Source organism: Neofelis nebulosa, chromosome 7, assembly GCF_028018385.1.
Source record: "Neofelis nebulosa isolate mNeoNeb1 chromosome 7, mNeoNeb1.pri, whole genome shotgun sequence".
NCBI classification, from domain to species: domain Eukaryota; kingdom Metazoa; phylum Chordata; class Mammalia; order Carnivora; family Felidae; genus Neofelis; species Neofelis nebulosa.
In genome coordinates, this window is record NC_080788.1 from 35,134,864 (window position 1) to 35,155,435 (window position 20,572).

The window sequence follows — 20,572 nt, forward strand, 5'->3', positions numbered from 1 at the left end:
CGGAGGCCTCTGCAACTGTAAATGCCAGCCCTCCTCTACCAAAACCAGGGTTTCTGAAAATGTGCTGATCACCTGCATTAAAATTTTAAATGCAGATCTCAAGGCTTCATTCCAAGTTTACTAAATCAGAATCTTTGGAAGGACACTAAAATTTTAACAAGCTCCCCAGGTTAAGCTTTTGCACCATAATTTGAAAACCACTAACCGAAAACTTCTGCTCCTGACAAATTGGTCTGCTCACCTACTCCAAAAAGGCCATTCATTTCCATCTGCTTGACTTTGTTCATGCCATTCCCGCTCGTGGGATAATATTCACACAAGCATGTACAGAATCCTTATCATGCACAGGTACTGTTTTGAACATATTACACATACTAATTCATTTAATCCTCATAGTGACCAATGAGGCCAATAGGAGAGTTCTGCAGATTTTTCACAGATGAGCAAACTGAGGCACAGAGGAACCACTCAGCCAGTGAGGGCAGAGGCTGGATTTCAGGCTACGTGGTCTGGTGCCCATCCGGATGCATCTCAGTGTCCTTCCCATCTTGTCTACATTCTGGTCTAAATGCTCTCCACGATCTAATGCCAGAGCTCCCAGCCCTTCGCACACAAAAGAATCACCCAGAGGTCTATGGGAAATACAAAGTCCCAGGTCCCTCCCCCAAGGATGGCTAGTAAGTAAGTCTGGTGTGAGATATTTTATCAAATTATCCAGTGATCTATATTTTATCAAATTATCAGGTGATCTTGATATACTAATCAAAGAAAATATCCAGTTCCCTCTAGTTTCTTTCTTATTTACAAATGATAAATATGAACAAAGTGTGACATGAAATAAACAAATGTGAAATATAATAATAAGATCAGAGTCTCTAATTCAAATCATGGATAAAGTGTGATCTAGCTTTTTTTAAAACCTAAGTACATTCTTATTTAAATGTGTGTGGGGGTTGGGGGGGGGGCGCCTGGGTGGCTCAGTCAGTTAAGCGTCCAACTTTGGCTCAGGTCATGATCTCACGGTTCATGAGTTCGAGCCCCGCGTCGAGCCCCTCTGACAGCTCAGAGCCTGGAGTCCGCTTCAGATTCTGTGTCTCCCTCTGTCTGCCCCTCTGCCACTTGCACTCTGTCTCTCACATTGTCTCAAAAATAAATAAACATTAAAAAAAATTTTTTTTTTAATTTAAATGTGTGTGGGGTCAGTGTGTATGTTTTAATAATCAGAGGGAAAGGAATCTGGACCCTTACATATTAAAAGCCCTGTGTATAAGAAGTTTCTGGAATAAACTGCCAATAAGGCAGCTCTAACTCCTGAAGGATTTCTAAAGAAATCCACTGTACGTATCAGAAATGCCAGATCTTTTGGAGGAGGAGGGAACAGAGGGAGGAATAAAACCAGGCAGAAGGGAAAGCATCTCTTGCTTGAAAAAGGACAGTTGGGAGAGGCTGCTGGTACAAACACCCGGGGTGGTCATAACCCTGCTGCAGCCTGAGCCAAACCACATGGAGCGAGAAGCCATGTGAAGCAGAACGTGATAGAAACCGGCGGAGAAAAAAAGGGCCCGGTGGACAGACAGGGTGGGCTGAGCTCTGACAATCAGTGAGAAGCCGACAGGCCGGGGAAGGCTGTCTCCATGGGTTCTGGAAGGCAAGCCTCTGGTGGCCCCCGAGCCAGGAAACGGGTAGGCGTCCAGCAACACCAGCTGTCTCCCTGAAGGATTTGGGGTTAAGATGCTTCTGACAACCCTTTGGCCAGAACTAGAGCTCGACGGGGACGTGATCAGTTGGGTGACTTGGGAGAAGCTGACATCCTTGCAACAAGAAAGAATCGCTAGGCAGGTTGTTAAAAATACAGGTTCTCAGGCCTCGCCCCACTGGGAGGGTAGGGAAAGGGCCAGGAATATATGCTTGGAGATCTGGCTCAGCCACCCTGGCACCGGAACTCAGTGGCAATGAAAAGCCACACCCAAGCCTCAATCTTACTCCATGTTAGTTAATGCCCAATCACAGTATTAGAGCAGGGACAATCAAATCCAACCCTTTAATTCTGATGAGGACACTGAGGCCAGGAGAAGTGGCGTAGCTCCCCAGAGGTCGTAGTGACATAGGGACAGAGCCCAGAGCGCTGACCGCCCACTCTGGCCATAATCAGAAACTAGAGATTCTCAGGGTGCCTGGGTGGCTCAGTCGGTTAAGTGTCCGACTTTGGCTCAGGTCATGATCTCACAGTCCGTGAGTTCGAGCCCCATGTCAGGCTCTGTGCTGACAGCTCGGAGCCTGGAGCCTGCTTCAGATCCTGTGTCTCCTTCTGTCTCTCTGCCCCTTCCCCGCTTGTGCGCTCTCTCTCTCTCTCTCTCTCTCTCTCTCTCTCTCTCTCTCTCTCTCTCAAAAATAAATAAACATTAAAAAAGAAAGAAAGAAACTAGAGATTAGCTACTGGGTTGCATCTTTTCATTATGGAAACAGACCAGAACAAGTGGCCTCAATGTCCCATTCCTCAAATAACCACACCTATGTAAAGCCAGGCTGTTCTGCAATGAGGCTTCAGCCAGAAGCCTCCCTCACTCAACCTGGTGGCAGTTGCCAGAATTGGAAGCTACAGACCACAAACTCTTAGCCAGTCTGCTTAACCTCTTTCTCTTCCATCAGCAAAATATGCTAATAGGCTACACCAGGAACCAGTGCATCTGTGGAATCATTCTGAATCGCTCAATACTTGATGGTCTAAATGTGTATTTCATGACATGCAAAGCAGTCCACAACCCATTAAGTGAAAAAAGTGCTAAGTGATTGTGTGTGCGTGTGTGTGTGTGTCAGTGTGTGCAGAGAAAGATTAAAAGCATTATCTCTGGAAGGTGGGTTTTAGATTTTTTTCTTTTCACAAAGAAAACTTTTGGCTTATTGCCCTAATTTTTCTGCAATATATATGTAACGTTTATGTGATAAAAATGTATAATTACTGAATCCTTCCAAACACTTGGCCCTTTGCCAGCTTTGCACGTGCTTATAGTTAATAATCTTATGGTAGAGTTTAATGTCCCACTAAAGCTTTTACTATGTCCATTTGCATCTACCAAGCCAATAGTCACCAGTGACAGATCATTCAGGACGCCCTGTCCCAGGTCACCAACAAGTTCCTTGTATCTGAGCATGGCCCAGTTACTTCCTGAGGCAAAGGGGCTTCATGTGGCATCCGACCCACAGCGGGGGGGGGGGGGGGGGGGGGTCAGGTGCTACAGCAGCAAATCCACTTCTAGTTGCCCAAAGGCAGCTGAGCCCAGCAAACTGCCTATGGTATCCAGCACGTGGCTAGCATGGGAAGACACAGCAGATGACCGGGTGCCCTGCCATGGCCCTGGGTGTCCCTAGCAGGGACTCACATGATGCTAGGGGACCTGCCAATTAGAGGGTAGGAGAGGGACCAAGTCAGAGAAAGGCAAGGCTCACAGGGTCCAGCTGTGGATGTGGGCTACTGAGATGAAATTATAGTAAAGACAATCAAAACAGAAGTCTGGGGTCACAGTGATGTTAATAATAGCTAACTTTGGGGCACCCGGGTGGCTCAGTCGGTTGAATGTCTGGCCCTTTTGATTTCAGCTCTGGTCATGATCTCGCAGTTCATAGGTTCGAGCCCCACATCGGGCCCTGTGCTGACAGTGTGGAGCCTGCTTGGGACTCTCTCTCCCTCTCTCTCAAAATGAATAAATAAATAAACAAATAAATAAATAAATAAACAAACAAATAAATAAAACATTAAAAAAAAAAGAATAGCTAACTTTTACTGAGCACTTATTAAAGGTCAAGCACTCTACCGCATGTTTTATGTATATTAGCTCATTTAGTCCCCACAACTATTATACCCATTTTATAGATGAGAAAGTCAAGGCAGCAAAAAGGTAAGTGAGCTGTCCAAAGCCATAGGGCTGATAAGTGGTGAATTCAGTATCTGAATAACACTTTGGATCTAGAACCCGTGGCATTAACCACCACGCTATGGTGGCCCTCAAGACTGGGTGGGCAGCAAAGTTAATTTGTGATGGGTCCTCAGACAAGAGGGCCTTAACTCCTTGACCGAGAAGTCCTGGATCCCAAGGCCGGATCCAGCCTCTAAGGCCTGGGGAAGGGGCCTCAGCTGTAAGGATCGGGCAGTTGCAGACTGAGGATGAAAACCAAGCAGGGTCAGGGAAATTCTGTTTCACATCTCTTGTGGGTTACATCTGTTGGTACTTGTCATACTTTTATCGGTATATGATCTCCTCTGATCATATACCGATATGAGTCAACAGACTCCCTGAAGTTAAAACTTCCCGGTTACAGATCATTTTACATTTGTTGCATTTTAAGTGGGTTGCTTCCTGATGCCACAGACTGAGTCACCCTCACCTTATCAGTAATTGTCTCTATTTTACACAGCAAGTTGGCTTTGGGCAGATTTCCCGCAGCCACTAATCCTTTCCGTGGGCAGAGATTCTTGTCATCTTCAGGCCGGAAAAGTGGGACAAGGGAAAAGCCGGGTAGATAGAGATCAGGATCACAGGATGGGGCTAGCAAAGACCAGAGCTCTATTGCCATGGAATGCCTCTGGGAGATAACCTCCCTTCAAATGACTTCCCCCCATCCCCAAGGGGGAGAGATGTTTCCACTGGTCTCTTATGGGAAAAGGAAAACGATGTGCTTTAATATAATAAATCCTTATAAAGCACTTCAGACCCTGTCCAAAGTTCCATCTCGACAACTGCCTAGGGTTGCTATGCGTTACAAAGAGGATTATGGAAACTCGGGCTGTGTTGCTAGTGACCCTGGTTAATCTGAGGTGACTACGGCCTGCACCTAACTTCACCGTTCAAGGGGCCTCTTGGTGACCACATACTCACCTTCTGATAATTACTGTCAGCTCCTCAGTCAACTGAAGGACTGAAGGGCATCATCCCCAATGAAGGTGGCACCAAGGGACATGACCTTGAAGTCTTCCTGGGTGAGACATGCATTTTTTTTTTATCCTTTGCATTGCTCTGGCTTCAATCAAAAGACCAGTACAAACATACAACATGCAATGGATTTAACATCACCCCAGTGAAGAAATCGAAAGAAAGATATCTGGAAAGTGTCCCTACACTGCCATGAGAAAGGGACCTTGGGCATGTGACTTGGGCAAAGCACTTTGCTTCTCTAAACCTAAATTACTGCATTTCAATAACAAGCCCTGAACCACTCCCACCCCGCAGGGATTTTTGCAAAGATTAATTTAGTAATACATGAAAATTTCTAGCTCATAATAATGCCCACTAAATGTTAGCTGAACTGGAATCTAAGTAGACATCAAAGATGACTCCAGCAATGAGGCGCCTGGGTGGCTCAGTCCATTAAGTGTCTGAAGTCAGTTCAGGTCATGATCTCACGTTTTGTGGATTCAAGCCTCATGTCGGGCTCTGTGCTGACAGCTCGGAGCCTGAAGCCTGCTTTGGATTCTGTCTCCCTCTCTCTCTGCCTGTCCCCCACTCAGTCTCTGTCTCTGTCTCTCTCTCAAAAATAAACAAACACTAAAAAAAAAAAAAAAAAAGACTCCAACCGTTCCAGAAGCTTCAAGCGCCTGACAGGTAGGTGTTCTGAGCAAACACTCCCCTTTCTTTTCCACAGCTGTAAAAAGGGGCTTTGTTTTCCAGCTGTAGAATAATAGAATAATACAACCATGGACCAAAATTTCTTACAAATTATCCAGCACATTTTTCAAATATGTTTCATATCTGCTTTCTCAAGTCACTTGGAACAAATTCAACCTCGCAAAAACTTTTGCCACCTGCTACCACTTCTAGCACTCTCTAGACAGTCAGTAAATTGGTTTGTCCAAAAGAGTTGGGTCAGGGTTTGGATTTAAAACAAAAAACAACAACAACAAAAATCCCCAAAATCCTGAGGTTTTCTTAGTATGCAAACACCTTTTCTCCCCCATCCAAGTTCATAATGTTCTCCTACAAAAAGGTGTTTCCCTCTCCTTCAAAGAGCCAACGGATGTTAATATGACTAAGCCCATTTATTCACCCAGGAAAACCACATATTTTTAAGTACTCTGGATAAACGTTCATACAAATCTAGACTTATCCCAGTAGTATAAGATGTATACTTATAAGTATACCTCCTTATATAAGTATACCTCCTATAAGTATAAGTATACTTATAAGTATAAGATACCTCCTTAGATGTATATATCTCTATGCCTGTAAGAAGATCTAAAGGGGGGGGGGGTGCATGGGTGGCTCAGTCAGTTAAGCATCCGACTCTTGGTTTCGGCTCAGGCCATGATCTTATGGTTCATGAGTCTGAGCCTCGAATCGGGCTCTGTGCTGATGGCTCAGAGCCCGCTTGGGATTCTCTCTCTCTCCCCCTCTCTCTCTAACCCTCCCCTGCTCGCTCACTCACGCACTGACTCTCTCTCTCAAAATAATTCAGTACGCTTTTATTTCATTTTTATTTTTTAATAAACTTTTAAAAAAGATCAAAACAAGAACATCTTTTTTTTCTAACTAATCAGAAAGTATATGGCAAAATGTAAACTTTTTTTTTTAAACATTTAAAACTTCTACTTCCCCTAGTTGTTACTTTCAGGAACACATTTATAAGAGTGGCTTTCTTCCCCTCTGCTATCTGCTAGAAGAGCAGGTGAAATTCCTTCAAAGGCAAATATTCAATGTGGCCCTAGTACTATGTGTCACTACTGCTGTGACCTTGCAGGATACAGAGAAGAACCCCTCATAATTAGGGATTTCACAGGCCAAGAAGAGAAAACTACATCAGTTAACACATGTAGTTCAGCAAACTGGACATTAAATTTCTAATCTTGCAAAACAAGGAGTTAACTGATCCTCCCTAATGTTGATAAATCAAGAGAACAAAAACTGTGAATATACTACATGTAATTAAAAATATACGGGGCACTTGGGTGGCTCAGTCGGTTAAGCGTCCGACGTCGGCTCAGGTCATGATCTCACTGCTCATGGGTTCCAGCCCCGCGTCGGGCTCTGTGCTGACAGCTTGGAGCCTGGAGCCTGCTTTGGATTCTGTGTCTCCCTTTCTCTCTGCTCCTCTCCTGTTCATGTTCTGTCTCTTTCTCTCAAAAATAAATAAATGTTAATTTTTTTTTTTTTTTTAAATATAACTGAGGGGCACCTGGGTGGCTCAGTCAGTTGGTTAAGCGTCTGACTCTTGGTTTCGGCTCAGGTCATGATCTCGCAGTTCGTGAGTTTGAGCCCTGCATTGGGCTCTGTGCTGATAGCACGGAGCCTGCTTGAGATTCTTTCTCTGCCTCTCTCTGTCCCTCTGCTCTCTGTCTCTCAAAATAAATAAATTTGAAAAAAATTAAAAAATATATATATATATAATTGAAAATTAAAACGTGGATAGCAGGTATCAGCACAGTGGGAGGGAAAGAGGGTCATTTCTCCTTCTTTTGGAGTGAGGAGTTGATGAAGGAAATTTGAAGTTGATGTATCAACAAGCAGAGGTATCAGTATACTATTAGACTTATGAAGAGAATGACCCCAGTAACTAAAAATTCAAAATGACTGACTGCGGGGTACCTGGGTGGCTCAGGTGGCTAAGCATCTAATTCCATCTCAGCTCAGGTCTTGATCTCAGGGTTGTGAGTTCAAGGCCCACATTGGGCAAAGACTTTACTTAAAAGTAAAAAGATAAAATACCTAAAAAAAAAAAAAAAGCAAAACAGAACAAAACAAAACACCTCATTTCATGTTTTAAAGAAAAACCAGAGGGGTGCCTGGGTGGCTTGGTCAGTTAAGCACCCGACTCTTGATCTCAGCTCAGGTCTTGATCTTAGGGTTGTGAGTTCAAGCCTTGTGTTGGGCTCTGCATGGTATGTGGTGGGGGGCAGTGCGGGGGAGGAGGGTCTGGGGCGGGGTGCGGGAGGAATATAATTGATTACAATTATATCTAGGGAGAGGGACTAGGTTATAGCTCTCTCTGCCACTGTGCTATTTCTTAGTATCTGCACTACTTTCTATAATTATTAAGGTGACAATTGTGAACAACTCAATATATATGTGTGACTCATATCTTTCAAATATATTTACATGAAACATATACTTAAATATTTATATTAAATATTTACATATTTAACAAATATATTTAATATTCACATATTTCATATATATGTATGAAAGGCCACTGACGGATCAAGAAAAGGTCAGTAAGAGGACTTTTTTTTTTTTAATGTTTATTTATTTTTGAGAGAGAGTGCAAGCAGGGGAGGGGCAGAGAGAGAGGGAGACACAGAATCTGAAGCAGGCTCCAGGCTCTGAGCTGTCAGCACAGAGCCCGATGCGGGGCTCGAACTCATGAACGGTAAGATCATGACCTGAGCCGAAGTTGGACGCTCAACCGACTGAGACACCCAGGCGCCTCAGTAAGAGGTCTTTCTATGGGAAATTCCAAGTGGTCGGAGAAGGTGGAAAGGAGAATGATGCAGAAAGCACTGACACCAGCATATATCCCCCAGATAAGGAGGCTGGTGACAAACTCATAAGAGAAACTTACGTTGAGCCCCCAGTTAGATGGAACTGGCCCCACAGTTCCTGGCAAGTTTTACACCTCACAGAATTGTTCTAAATCCTTGACCTGGCCCATTTGCTAAGTTCCTCCTTAAAAGTGCAGTCAGGAGGTTGTTTTTCCGCTCCTCTTTCCTTCAATAGGAGACTAGAAATGGGCAGAATTAGAATTGGCCTAAAGACATTCTAAAAGCTTAGCTATATTTGAGATTTGTCCAACATCTTCCCTTTGTTTTCACTCACTTCGAGACAGAAACAACTCCACATGGAGAAATTCATTGTCTGAAGTCAGTCCCACTCTAGGGAAATTTACTGGGGAGTCACTGATACCAGAACTCATCACATCCGTGTTTGCTAAAAGCTGCTTTTAGCCCCAGGGGTTTTCCCCCATAACGTTAAGTGCACTCTGTCTAAAGTCAGGATCACGTCTCCTTTGGCAGCGAAGCACTCTGAAATCATAACCCCGAAACTGCCCCTGCACCAGCTGACTCACTACAGCCTCCCTTCACCAGAAGGAGCAGGAGTGTCATTGTTCCCTGGAGAGAAAGCGCTGAATTCAGAGCCCTGAAGAGAAGGTGGGGAGAGAGACATCAAGCCTCCCAGACAAAGGGCATAGGTGCCTTGGTTGTTAATGTATCAGCAAATAATAATATGAACCCCCAAAACAGCTAGTAGGAAGGATTTTAACTGCATCCCTCAGGCACCAGAGGGACTGCCCCTTGGTTCCCTCCTTCCCCTGTTTTACTCTTACCAAGACTCCAGGTCATTTGCTTCCAAGCCTTGGCCTTCGAAGAACTTCCACGAAGAAGAAACCTATTTACTCGATTCCTTGAGCACTCATTATTTTTAGCCATAGCCGAGAAAGCGCAGGGCTATGGATAAACCAGACCTCCCCATGTTGCCCCTTCACTCCTCAGGAGAAACTCGCAGGGAAAGCCACCGCTCGCAGGAAAAGCTTCTGGCTCCACCAAGAGGTCTCCCGAGACCCCCTTCTGGCTCCTGAGCCCCTATGGGAACCCCTGTCACTCCATCCTCCCAGAAAATCCTCCCCTCACCTGGATGGCCTACATTTCTCCAGAAGGCCAGGCCAGGCTCATTTCCACTGTCCAGGGATTTCAGAGTGTCGACCCAGCATGTGCAGTGGTGTTTATGCTCTATACTTGTCATTACCTATTTAGGAGTCTCTTTCTCCCACTGGACTCTTAGCCACCTAGAGCCAGAGCTTACTTTAATCCCAGTGTCCCTGACCCACAGCCGAACACCTGATCCCACTGTCGATATCAATGCTGTGTTTCTGGATGCCAACAAGAACCTACGATAGTGAGTGATCTGGCGTGTCGTACCAGTAGATGTCTAAAATTGACATCTCTAGCCTGCTCTAAAAGACCATAAGATTCTCCGGGCGCCTGGGTGGCTCAGTCAGTTGAGCATCCAACTGTTCATTTCAGCTCAGGTCATGATCTCAGGGTTGTGGGATCGAGCCCCATGTTGGGCTCTGAGCTGAGCATGGAGCCTGCTTAAGATTCTCTCTCTCGGGGCACCTGGGTGGCTCAGTCGGTTAAGCGGCCGACTTCGGCTCAGGTCATGATCTCGCGGTCTGTGAGTTCAAGCCCCGCATCAGGCTCTGTGCTGACAGCTCAGAGCCCGGAGCCTGTTTCAGATTCTGTGTCTCCCTCTCTCTGACCCTCCCCCATTCATGCTCTGTCTCTCTCTGTCTCAAAAATAAATAAACGTTAAAAAAAAAAAATTAAAAAAAAAATATTCTCTCTCTCTCTCTCTCTCTCCCTGTCGTGTGTTCTCTCTCTCTAAAAAATAATACAATTAAAAAATTAAAAATAAAAGACCATAAGATTCTATATCTACACTGGGGTTTGCAACTTCCTCCTATACAATGTAAACAAGAAAAAAAAAAAAAAACTCTCCCTTTTCTTTAAAGCCTACATTCCAAGATCCTTAGTACTGCATTTACTATTGATTTTACATTATTTCATAGAGGAAATCTTACTAAGAGTCAAACAATCCTAAAGACACACTAGAATGCTTAATATTCCCAGATGACATCCCAAGGTAAGGCTTCACATTAAACACACACATTCGAGGGTATAAAGCATTCACTGGCAGGAACTTAATCTATAGCTCTACGTTCTCATCACTTTACACCTGACCCTAGGGTGATTATACCGAATCTACATCACAGTTGCCCTGTTGGGGCCCTCAGCAATTGTGTTTTATTGTTGGGGAAGGGAAAGAACTCTGAACCCCAGCTAATCCAGAGGACAAAAGGGGAGTCTGAGCAAGTCTGACCATTTCATCCAGTTTCATGACTAAGCACTTGGAAACTGACATGGGGAGACTGTGCTCCACTCCCAGCTCCAGAGAGGCACACAAGTGTGTTCACTCATCCAGGTCAGAACACTTTATTTCCTAACAACGTGTCAGCTCCCTATGTACATGATCAACACTATGGAGTTGGTGTTATTATCACCCCTACTTCATAGATGGTCCCAGGGAGTTAAGCGCCCTTGCCCAAGGAAACTGAGGCTTACATCTAGCACGGCTGGCTCCTGAGCCCGCTATCCTAGACCGCCCTGCAGCCTAACATCCAATTGAACCAGTGGATTAGAATTGCTTTCTCCCTCTGCACTGTGTTTTAAAAGTTTTTCAAGCATCTATCTCATGTATGAAAGTCAAGCAACACCCATGTGAAATCTCTGTATTTCGAGACGTCAAAGAACAAATTCCCCATTATTTGTTGATTATTCAGGGGTGCCTGGGTGGCTCAGTCAGTTGAGCGTCCGACTTCGGCTCAGGTCATGATCTCACTGCTCATGGGTTCCAGCTCCGCGTCAGGCTCTGTGCTGACAGTGTGGAGCCTGGAGCCTGCTTCAGATTCTGTGTCTCCCTCGCTCTCTGCCCCTCCCCAGCTCACATGCATGTGTGCTCCTTCTCTCCCTCTCTCTCAAAAACAAATAAAGATTAAAAAAAAAAAAAGATTGATTATTTGAAGCGGATAGGAGGATGTGAGAGGGAAAGGAAGGAGGGTCTCTACAACCTGGCAAAGCATCATGGCACCTGAGATTCTGGCATAATCCTGCTTCCCCGTCTCTGTTTAAGCTGTTTCTTTTGCCCCAGACTGCCCTTTTCTCTTTTTTGGCCATCCTTAGAAGACTAGCTCAGTTTTTTCCTCCTCAGTGGAGTCTTCCCCAACCCAGTGGCCTCCTCCTTTGTGCTCCCAAAGTTCTTCCCCCTCATGAAGTGCTCCAGCACCAAGTGCAATGATTTATACACTGCTGCACTGGGCTTCTTCACCACTGGACCACAAGGCTGTTGAGGGCAGAGGGGATGGTGATCAGTGATGAGACACTGTTCTGGGATCTGGAAGCCTGTAAAACCATTTCCCCTAATTCACACCTCCCCTTAGATGCATTACTATATACCTCACAACTGAGACCTCCACTGTGAGGGTAGTCTTAGAAAGTAGGACATTCCATTAAGAACCTGGGTGGGGTATACTGGGCACTTAGTTTATGGGATGATGTTCTGAAATCAGGGGATGTCTCCAACCCACCCTGGCCTACTTTCCCTTCTCTTTCTTCTCCCAGGTAGGAACTGGGAGAGATCTCTAAATGCACGTATTCCTTTTTACATCTTTGAAGGACAAAAAATAACCTGTATTCCCTATTAGACTCGTATGATTTTTCACAATACTGCCCTTTACCTCTTTCCTCTTTGAGGAGGAAGATGTGCACAATTTGTAGATTCATGCTATCTCTTCATGTTGCCCATTGGGGCAGATATGTAAATATCCATGTGAGGTTATCCATGCGAAGGTGCCAGAGCACTGGGGTCCCACATGGGAAGTGTGCAGGTTAAGACTCAACACAGCAGGACTGAGACAGTTCTCTCCAGACAGGCCTGCTTACAAGACTGGTCCGTGGCTGGCATGCGGGAGCTTGGATTTCAGAAGGGATTCCATCACCCCCTACGTGATAAGAGAGACTCACTATGCCTAAGCTATTTGGACAAGCACTATAGTTTATGCTGAACGCCAGCTTTCCTGCTGGGAGTCTGGAATTTTGATATGTGGCAGGCAAAGGGTGCCTATGTGACCAGCCCCCAATAAAAACCTTGGGCACAGAGTCTCTAATGAGCTTCCCTGGTAGACGATAGTTCACGTGTGTTGTCACAACTCACTCCTGGGGGAATTAAGCACATCCTGTGTGACTCCACTGGGAGTGGACTAATGGAAGCCTGTGCCTGGTTTCCTCTAAACTTTGCCCCGTGCGCCTTTCTCTTTGCTGATTTTGCTCCCTATCCTTTTGTTGTAAAAAATCATAACTGTGAGTCCTCCCAGCAAATCATCAAACCCAGTAAAGGTCTTAGGGGCTCCTAACACAGAGAGTTTTAAGGTGTTCATGATGTTTGGGGGATGATCCAAGTACCAAGAAGCCATGGGCTTATAAAAAGAAGACAGGCTCTCTCTCTCTCAAAAATAAATAAATATTTTTTAAAAATTAAGAAAAAAAAAAAAAAACAGGGCACCTGAGTGGCTCAGTCAGTTAAGTATCCAACTTTGGTTTAGGTCATGATCTCGCAGTTTGTGAGTTCAAGCCCCTCGTCGGGCTCTGTGCTGACAGCTCAGAGCCTGGAGCCCGCTTCGGATTCTGTGTCTCCCTCTCTCTCTGCCCCTCCCCTGCTCGCATTCTGTCTCTCTCTCCCTCTCTCAAAAATAAATATTTAAAAATTAAAAAAAAAAGAAGAAGACAGGCAGTAATGGGACCTCTAGGGAGTGACATCACTCAATAAGCGTAAGTGGGATGGGTCTCAGGATAATGGGGTTCACTGGGGAGTACACTGTGGGACATGTTGCAGCCAAGAGAAGGGAACTAAAGCTGTATGATCCTCTGTCGACATTCACCTCTCTGTCCTGGGTTTGAGATGTTACTTTGCCAACTGCCAAAATGATGGCCCACGTCATAAATTCACCAGAAGTGTCTAAGATTCCTCGCAGTTCAATGTCCTTAGTAGTGGGGTCATCCCAGCACCCAGAGAGGACACAACGTCTACATGGAGAGAGGAAGCCCTGCCGTCAGCAGGAAAGGTCTAGCAAGACCATGCGTGCTTGAAAAGTGTAGGCGAAGTGACAGAAATACCTGCCAAATGCCCTCTCTCTGCTTCCATCTCTTTCTGGTTTATGTGGTCTTCAAATTTAAGAAATATACAAGTCAATGGGACAACGTGTTCTACTTTAGAAATGAATTCATTTCACTTTAAAAGGAAAGCAAAGATATTCAAGAACAGGGGCCACGTCCGATCACGGACACAAATATTTCTGTTCAATTTATAAAGCCCTTTCTCAATATCACTTCATTTGATCCTCCTAACTCTGTGAGATAGATAATATGACCTTCCTTTCATCTTCCACGGCACCCGGGCTGTTATAAGACAAGCAACGATGCTTAATTAAGACTTAATGGTTGACTGATTAGTAATGGCTTTAGAAAAACGACTGCTTTACAAAAATTAATAATTCCTGAAGTCTGTCAGTGGAAGAAAAGCTAGAAAGCAATCCAGGCATTCAGAGGAATTATTAAAATCACAAATTAAGTCATTTCTATGGACTCTATAGCAGGAAATATATTTTTAATGAGAGAATTGAAGCTAATATATAACAGCTGTCCTGTTACCCAGTAACAGAATATTAAGGTAGATTAAATTATTAATGAAAAATATAGCAGCTTGGAAATCTAACCTTTAAACGTTCTCTTATCCCTTTCTCTTTTGTATACAGTCTTTAAACTGGTATTTTTTTAAAAACCACATTTAGTCTTGTCGGGGAGTTTCCATTTAGAAGTCGCTTTGCCACAGATCAGCTATGCAATCTTTTTTTTTTTTTTTTTTAACGTTTATTTATTTTTGAGACAGAGAGAGACAGAGCATGAATGGGGGAGGGTCAGAGAGAGGGAGACACAGAATCTGAAACAGGCTCCGGGCTCTGAGCTGTCAGCCCAGGGGCCCGATGCGGGGCTCGAACTCACGGACCGCGAGATCGTGACCTGAGCCGAAGTCGGCGCTCAACCGACTGAGCCACCCAGGCGCCCCGCTATGCAATCTTTAGCAAGTTATTCACGATCAGACTTTCTCTGCATACAATATCCAGAGTGCTCACACCTGGGACGGCAGGAGACTTCCTGGATTGGTACTGATGTGAGGCAAAGCTCCCCCCGACTCTTCAGCACCACCACCGTTGGCCCTGAGTTAGCCACCCGTTTATAAAGTCACTGAGAATCTGGAGGTTGTTTGACATGTTTGACACTGTAGCAACAGTGATTGTCAGTGAGCAATTTAAGAAGTTACTCCTAAGTTACTACAGTGACAACCTGGTGAAAACGAGAAGTATCCACGGAGAATACACGGAGAGAAAAAGGGAGAGAAGATAAAGAGGGGTATTAACATGGCCTAAAAGACCCTGCCTGTGCTGTCTTCCGTGTTTTCGCTGGCCAAGCAGAAGGGGGACCAGCAGCTGTCTCCTGGCCCAGTGTGAGGCAGTGCATACTCACATTAGTGTTGCATAGCTTGTACTGCCGATAGGCCCCGATGCAGGAAATGGCTGTGGACCGGGCAGGCTGTGAGAAGCTCTGAGCTGCCCCGTGGGCCCCCATGCTGCGGCTGCTGCTTATTTCCGGGCCATGGAAGAGACTCGAAGCTGCCGGAAAGCCTCCGTCGTGGGTCAAAGGCATCTGGTAGAGGGAGGCGTCGGAGGTCTGCAGTCCAGAGCGAGGGCCACTGTCACTCTGGTACAGAGGCCCGTGCTGGGGAGCCCGGTGGGCTGACAGGCCGTAGCCGTGGCTAGGACCAGATGCCCCCTGGGACCTGGAATGCCGGGCCGAGGGCCTCTGCCTCCGAAGCCTCTGCGGCGAGTGTTCAGAGTCCGTCTGCAGTGGTAAGATGTATGGGGCCTTGCCATATCCGTACTTGCCAGGGCCGATGGGACCGCGGGTCCTGCTCCTAAAGAACGACACACAAGAGGAGAGGAACAGAGTCACAGGGAGTTTCATGTTAACCCAGATGCTGTGGTCCATGATAGAGGGGACCAGGTAGGGATGGAGCCTATGGTGGGAGAGGGAGGGCATTTGGGAAGAAGGGAGCGTCACAGAAGCTGGCTCTCTCTGTAGACAGGCTCTTACAGAGGCTGGAAAGTACAACAAAGGTGGGCAATGTGAGTGGCTGAAAATGAGGTTGGAAGGGTAAGCTGTGGTCAGTGTGTGACTTACAGCGGGGACTTTGGGTGTGTTGGTAGGCTGTAGGGAGCCACTGAGGGATTTTTGAGAAGTATAAGGGTATAATTATAATTTCGGCCACAGCAACTTCCTGTTCGTTTGTTTTCTCTGAAAATAATCTGTGGATTTTTTTCTCACTCAACTGTGCCTGATGTTTCAGACCGGTTTCCATTACCATTCATGCCCAAATAGCTTTTCCAGGTAAGTGGAGCTTAGCTAAGCAACCACACTCTAGTGCAGTCCTGAGGCCTGACTTGCACTGGGTCAAACTTAATCCCTGAAGAAATTAGAAGAGGTTGAATAACTGGCTACCCCATCACTCTGGAGGCAACCCACGCTGAACGGTGGGTAAACGGTCATCTCCACGTTGGTATAATCTTTAGATCGTCAAGACCTGTTGCCTTGTGAGACCTGAGAAAAATCATGGAAACAGTTGTGTGCTGCTAAGTGTTTAATAACTGGCTTCCCGGGGGAGGAAAAGCCCTTATTTGTGCCATCTGTCTACATCCAGGGTGTAAGTACTTCCACCGTGGCCGATTTCAAGCTGCCACTATGAAGACCCAGTCAGCTCTAGTGAACGGGATAAAGTAGCTCCTGCATATCACACTGCATGTACATTTATTGTGCACCTATGGTTTACAAAATACAGAGCCAGGAACAGTCAAGAATACAGAAGTGAATCAGATATGCTTCCCAAGCCCCCAACCTCACAACGGCAAACAACCAGGACATGATGCAAGGTGAGGTAAAGGCCCCAGGAGCACCAACACAGGATGATTTGGGGATTCTGAGGCCAGGAGAAGTGCTCCCGTCTGCAGGGATGTGAGAAGGGTTTCACTGTCACTAGTCTGAGCTCGGGAGCAAGGTTCCAATACGCTACTGAAGGACTTGAAGAAATCATCCAACTCTTACTTACTTCTAAAATGTCTGAGCTGGATCTAATAACCACGAAGGTCATTCCAGCTCGCAAATTATATGCTTCCATAATAATTAATTCTACATTTCTGTAAAATTGGAAATGTGCCCAAGGGTTTCTACAGGATGGCCCCATTAAAATAAGCACATTAAAATAGCAATCAAAGTGAAACATTAATTTCTGTCCTCATGAGGAAATTCTTTCTTCACTCTATGTAACCACTGAATATAAAATTTAACAGACCACAACTAATTATTAACATCTTTATCACTAATTGCACCTTCATTCTTGGCTGATACGGTTTTGAATTAAACTGTACTACAGTGTTTATTTTGCCTTTCGGCATTTCTCGATTAGTCTTGGCAACACTTGGGACTCTGTTAATGATTGGGGGGGGGGGGCTGGATTCCAGTGTGCTGCTTTGAGAGATGCAATTAAGAAGTTAGTCTTAAAAATATATAGCTTGGATGTAATTTGCCATTTTCTTTTTTGCGGCAGGCCAGGTAAAATGAATGACATCATGTAAAGGTGAGGGAAAGAATTTCTGTACGTGTGTGCATCTTTTCTTTTAAGATCAGAAAGCCTACCAAAAATTCCAGCCTCAAAGCCAGTGTTGGGTGGAGACCCCAGCTGAGGGTAATAGAGAAATGAGGACACGTGGAGCAGTGCTTCTCAAACGTGGAGGTGCACTGGAATCAGCGAGGGATCTTGTTGGAGGCAGATTCTGATTCAGCGGGTCTGGGGCCAGGCCTGAGATTCTGCATTTCCAATGAGCTCCCAGGGGCTGCTGGTCCAGAGACCCATAGCTTTGAGGAATGGAAATTCCAAACAAAAGGGTGAGAACGTGACCACGAAAGTGATCATTTTTGATGGAGGATGACAGCTATAAATTTTCTTAAAAAACCTCTGCTTTGGGGATATAGCCAAAGTCTGCTGGCCTGGGCCAGGTTCCCCGCTAGGGACCGACTTGATCCTGACCTTGGGGAACAGAGGCTGCAGAGGGAGAACATGATGACTTGAGTGAGCGTCTTTCCAAAGGCCGCCTATCACCCCGCGGAGGTTAGGCATACAAGTGCCGGTGGACATTTTTGTATTCACATCACCTTACGGGAGCCTCGGCCTATACCACAGAGCCATCCCAAACCCACACAAACAGCAGCACCACTGGAAAGATGATGTTTCAAAAAAAAAATGACCAGCAAACTCTGATACACGGGCTAAAGAGAATGAACAGCCAGTCAGGGTGTGATTATGAGAGATGTGATTTCTGAATACTTGACTCGGGACCCTGGAATCAGGGGCAGACTCACCCCCACTGGGCTAAGAGAGCATGTGTTTTCCTTCCAGCGGCCAGAGCTAATCATCCTGATGGTTCGGGATGGCCTCTTCCCCACCAGGACAGAGTCCATCTGGCCACTGGCAGGGTGGCCTGCAAAAACTAGGCAGATTTATGCAGAGTTGGGATAATAAGCACAGATGTGGCCAAGGGAAACCGTGTGGTCAGTTAGCTCTTCTGGGAGAATATGTGGTAGGTACCTGGGAGGCTGAGGTCAGTTAGTTCTGTTTGCTCTTCCCATAACCCATCTGTGGGATTTTACTTTGGATTCCTCACTCGTCAAAGTTCTGGCTAATTTTGGAAACTCCGGTTTGAGAAAGAAATGGAAAAGGCCCAGCTTGGACATTGAAGGCCTAGGTAGTTAATGACTTGAACTCTGAAGCCAGGTTTCCTGAATTGGAACCCCAGCTCTGCCACTTAATAACTAATGCAACTTTGGGGAAGCTACTCAATCTTTTGATGCTTCAGTCTCTTCAAACAGGACCGGAACTAGAATGAGGCCAGGGAGGCACAGGATGAAACCTTTAAGGGTCGTCCAGGTGCTGGTGGAATATGACAGTGATATCTCCTTAAATGTTGGGCCCAAGGGCCCCGCTTTAGGCCCAGTCCCACCCTGTATGCATTTGTAAACAAAGATGATAACAATACCTTCCCTACAGGTTGCTATAAAGAATAAACAGCAAGAGCAAAAGACTTAAATAATGCCTAGCACAGAACATACAGCATGTATTTGCTTTTTTAAAAGAAGTTCTAGCTTGACCATTTACTAGCTCTAAGAACCTTGGCAAACAATGTACCCTCCGTTTTCTTACCTATAAAATACACCTACTAGGAGGGCTATAATAAAAAGGACAAGTAACAACAAATGTTGGAGAGGATGTACAGAAACTGAAACCCTCACACATTCTCGAAGGGACTGTAAAATGGTGCACTTTGGAAAGCTATCTAGAAGTTCCCAAAAAGTTAAATGCATTGTTACCATATCACCCAGCAATTCTAATCTTGGGTATATGCCCAGGAGAAATGAAAACATATGTCCGCACAAAAACTTGCACATGAATGTACATAACAGCTTTATTCATAACAGTGAGGAGACAGAAAACAACCCAAATGTCCATCAAGTGATGAATGGATGAGCAAAACATAGTATATCCAAGGAATGGGCTATTATTCAGCCATAAAAGGGATGAAGTACTGAGATATACTACAACATAGATGAGCCTCGAAAACACTGTAAGTGAAAGAGGCCACACATAAGAGACCACGTATTCTATGATTCCATTGATATGCAATGCCCGGAAGAGACAAGTCCACAGAAAAAGTAGATTAGCAGTTGCCAGAGGCTTGGGGGAGGGAACAATAGAGAGTGACAGCTAAAGGGTATGGGGTTTCCTTGCGGGGTGACGGAAATGTTCCGTAATTAGTGGTGATGGTTGCACAACCCTGTGAATATAATAAAAACCACTGAATTACGCACTTTAAATGATGAATTTTATGGTATGTTAATTATAACAACTTAGACCATGAATAACTCCTGTCTTATCTACTTACAGTGATGTCGTAAAGAGCAAATTGAGGTTACCAATAGGAATGCACTTTTTGAATCTGAAAGCAAGATTTTTAAAATTATTTTTAACGTTTATTCATTTTTTGAGAGAGAGAGAGACAGAGACAGAGCATGAGCAGGGGAGGGGCAGAGAGACAGGGAGCCTCAGAATCCGAAGCAGGCTCCAGGCTCTGAGCTGTCAGCACAGAGCCCAATGCAGGGCTCGAACTCATGGACGAGATCATGACCTGAGCTGAAGTCAGACACTTAACCAACTGAGCCACCCAGGCACCCCTGAAAACAGTTTTTATCATTTTGTTTTCTATCATCTCTTTCAACAACTGTGGACAAACCTGTGTGGAGTGGATTCTATGAGCATCTACTGAGCATCATGGGTAATGTTTTCTCTGCTAGTTGGCTTTTCGAGCCCTGACAACATAAGTGAATGCGGAGCCTCCCTCCCACACAGGGCGGCTTAATGACAAGAACTTGACCGTAAGGGCTCTGACACCAGGTTCCAGTCCTGGTTCTTCCAATGACCTACTGTGGGTGTCTGGGGAAACTGTTGTTTCTTGAGATAACGGCTGCAAATAATGTTTTCCTTACAACAGGCTGGCTGTCATCCAGGGCCTCATTATGTGTGATGTTGTACAGCTTTGTGACGTTAGTCCTGGCCAGTGTGATGATTTGAGTACAGACACCACCCCATATTTCTACTGCCTGGCCAGACCCCTCTCCTGAGTATCAGCCATATATACCCCACTGACCTCCAGACTGGAGTCTGCTTCTCACCTGGGACATGCACACAAATCGCCTGGGGATCTTGTCAAAATACCGCTTCTGATTCAGGAGGTCTAGGTGGGCCTCTGATTCTGCACTTATAACAAGCTCCCAGATGATGCCGATGCTGTGGGTCTTGGGATCACGCTCCACCTA

At 45.4% G+C, this 20,572-nt stretch overlaps 1 protein-coding gene across 3 annotated transcripts in view; it reads right to left on the reverse strand.

Annotated features, from left to right (window-relative positions):
* Positions 1-20,572, reverse strand: part of THSD4 (thrombospondin type 1 domain containing 4) — a 573,132-nt gene that overhangs the window by 442,846 nt on the left and 109,714 nt on the right. For all 3 annotated transcript variants that reach the window (XM_058737196.1, XM_058737198.1, XM_058737197.1), the window contains one exon: positions 15,119-15,566. In XM_058737196.1, coding sequence (XP_058593179.1) covers positions 15,119-15,566 — 448 coding nt within the window. The remainder of the gene's footprint in view (positions 1-15,118; positions 15,567-20,572) is intronic.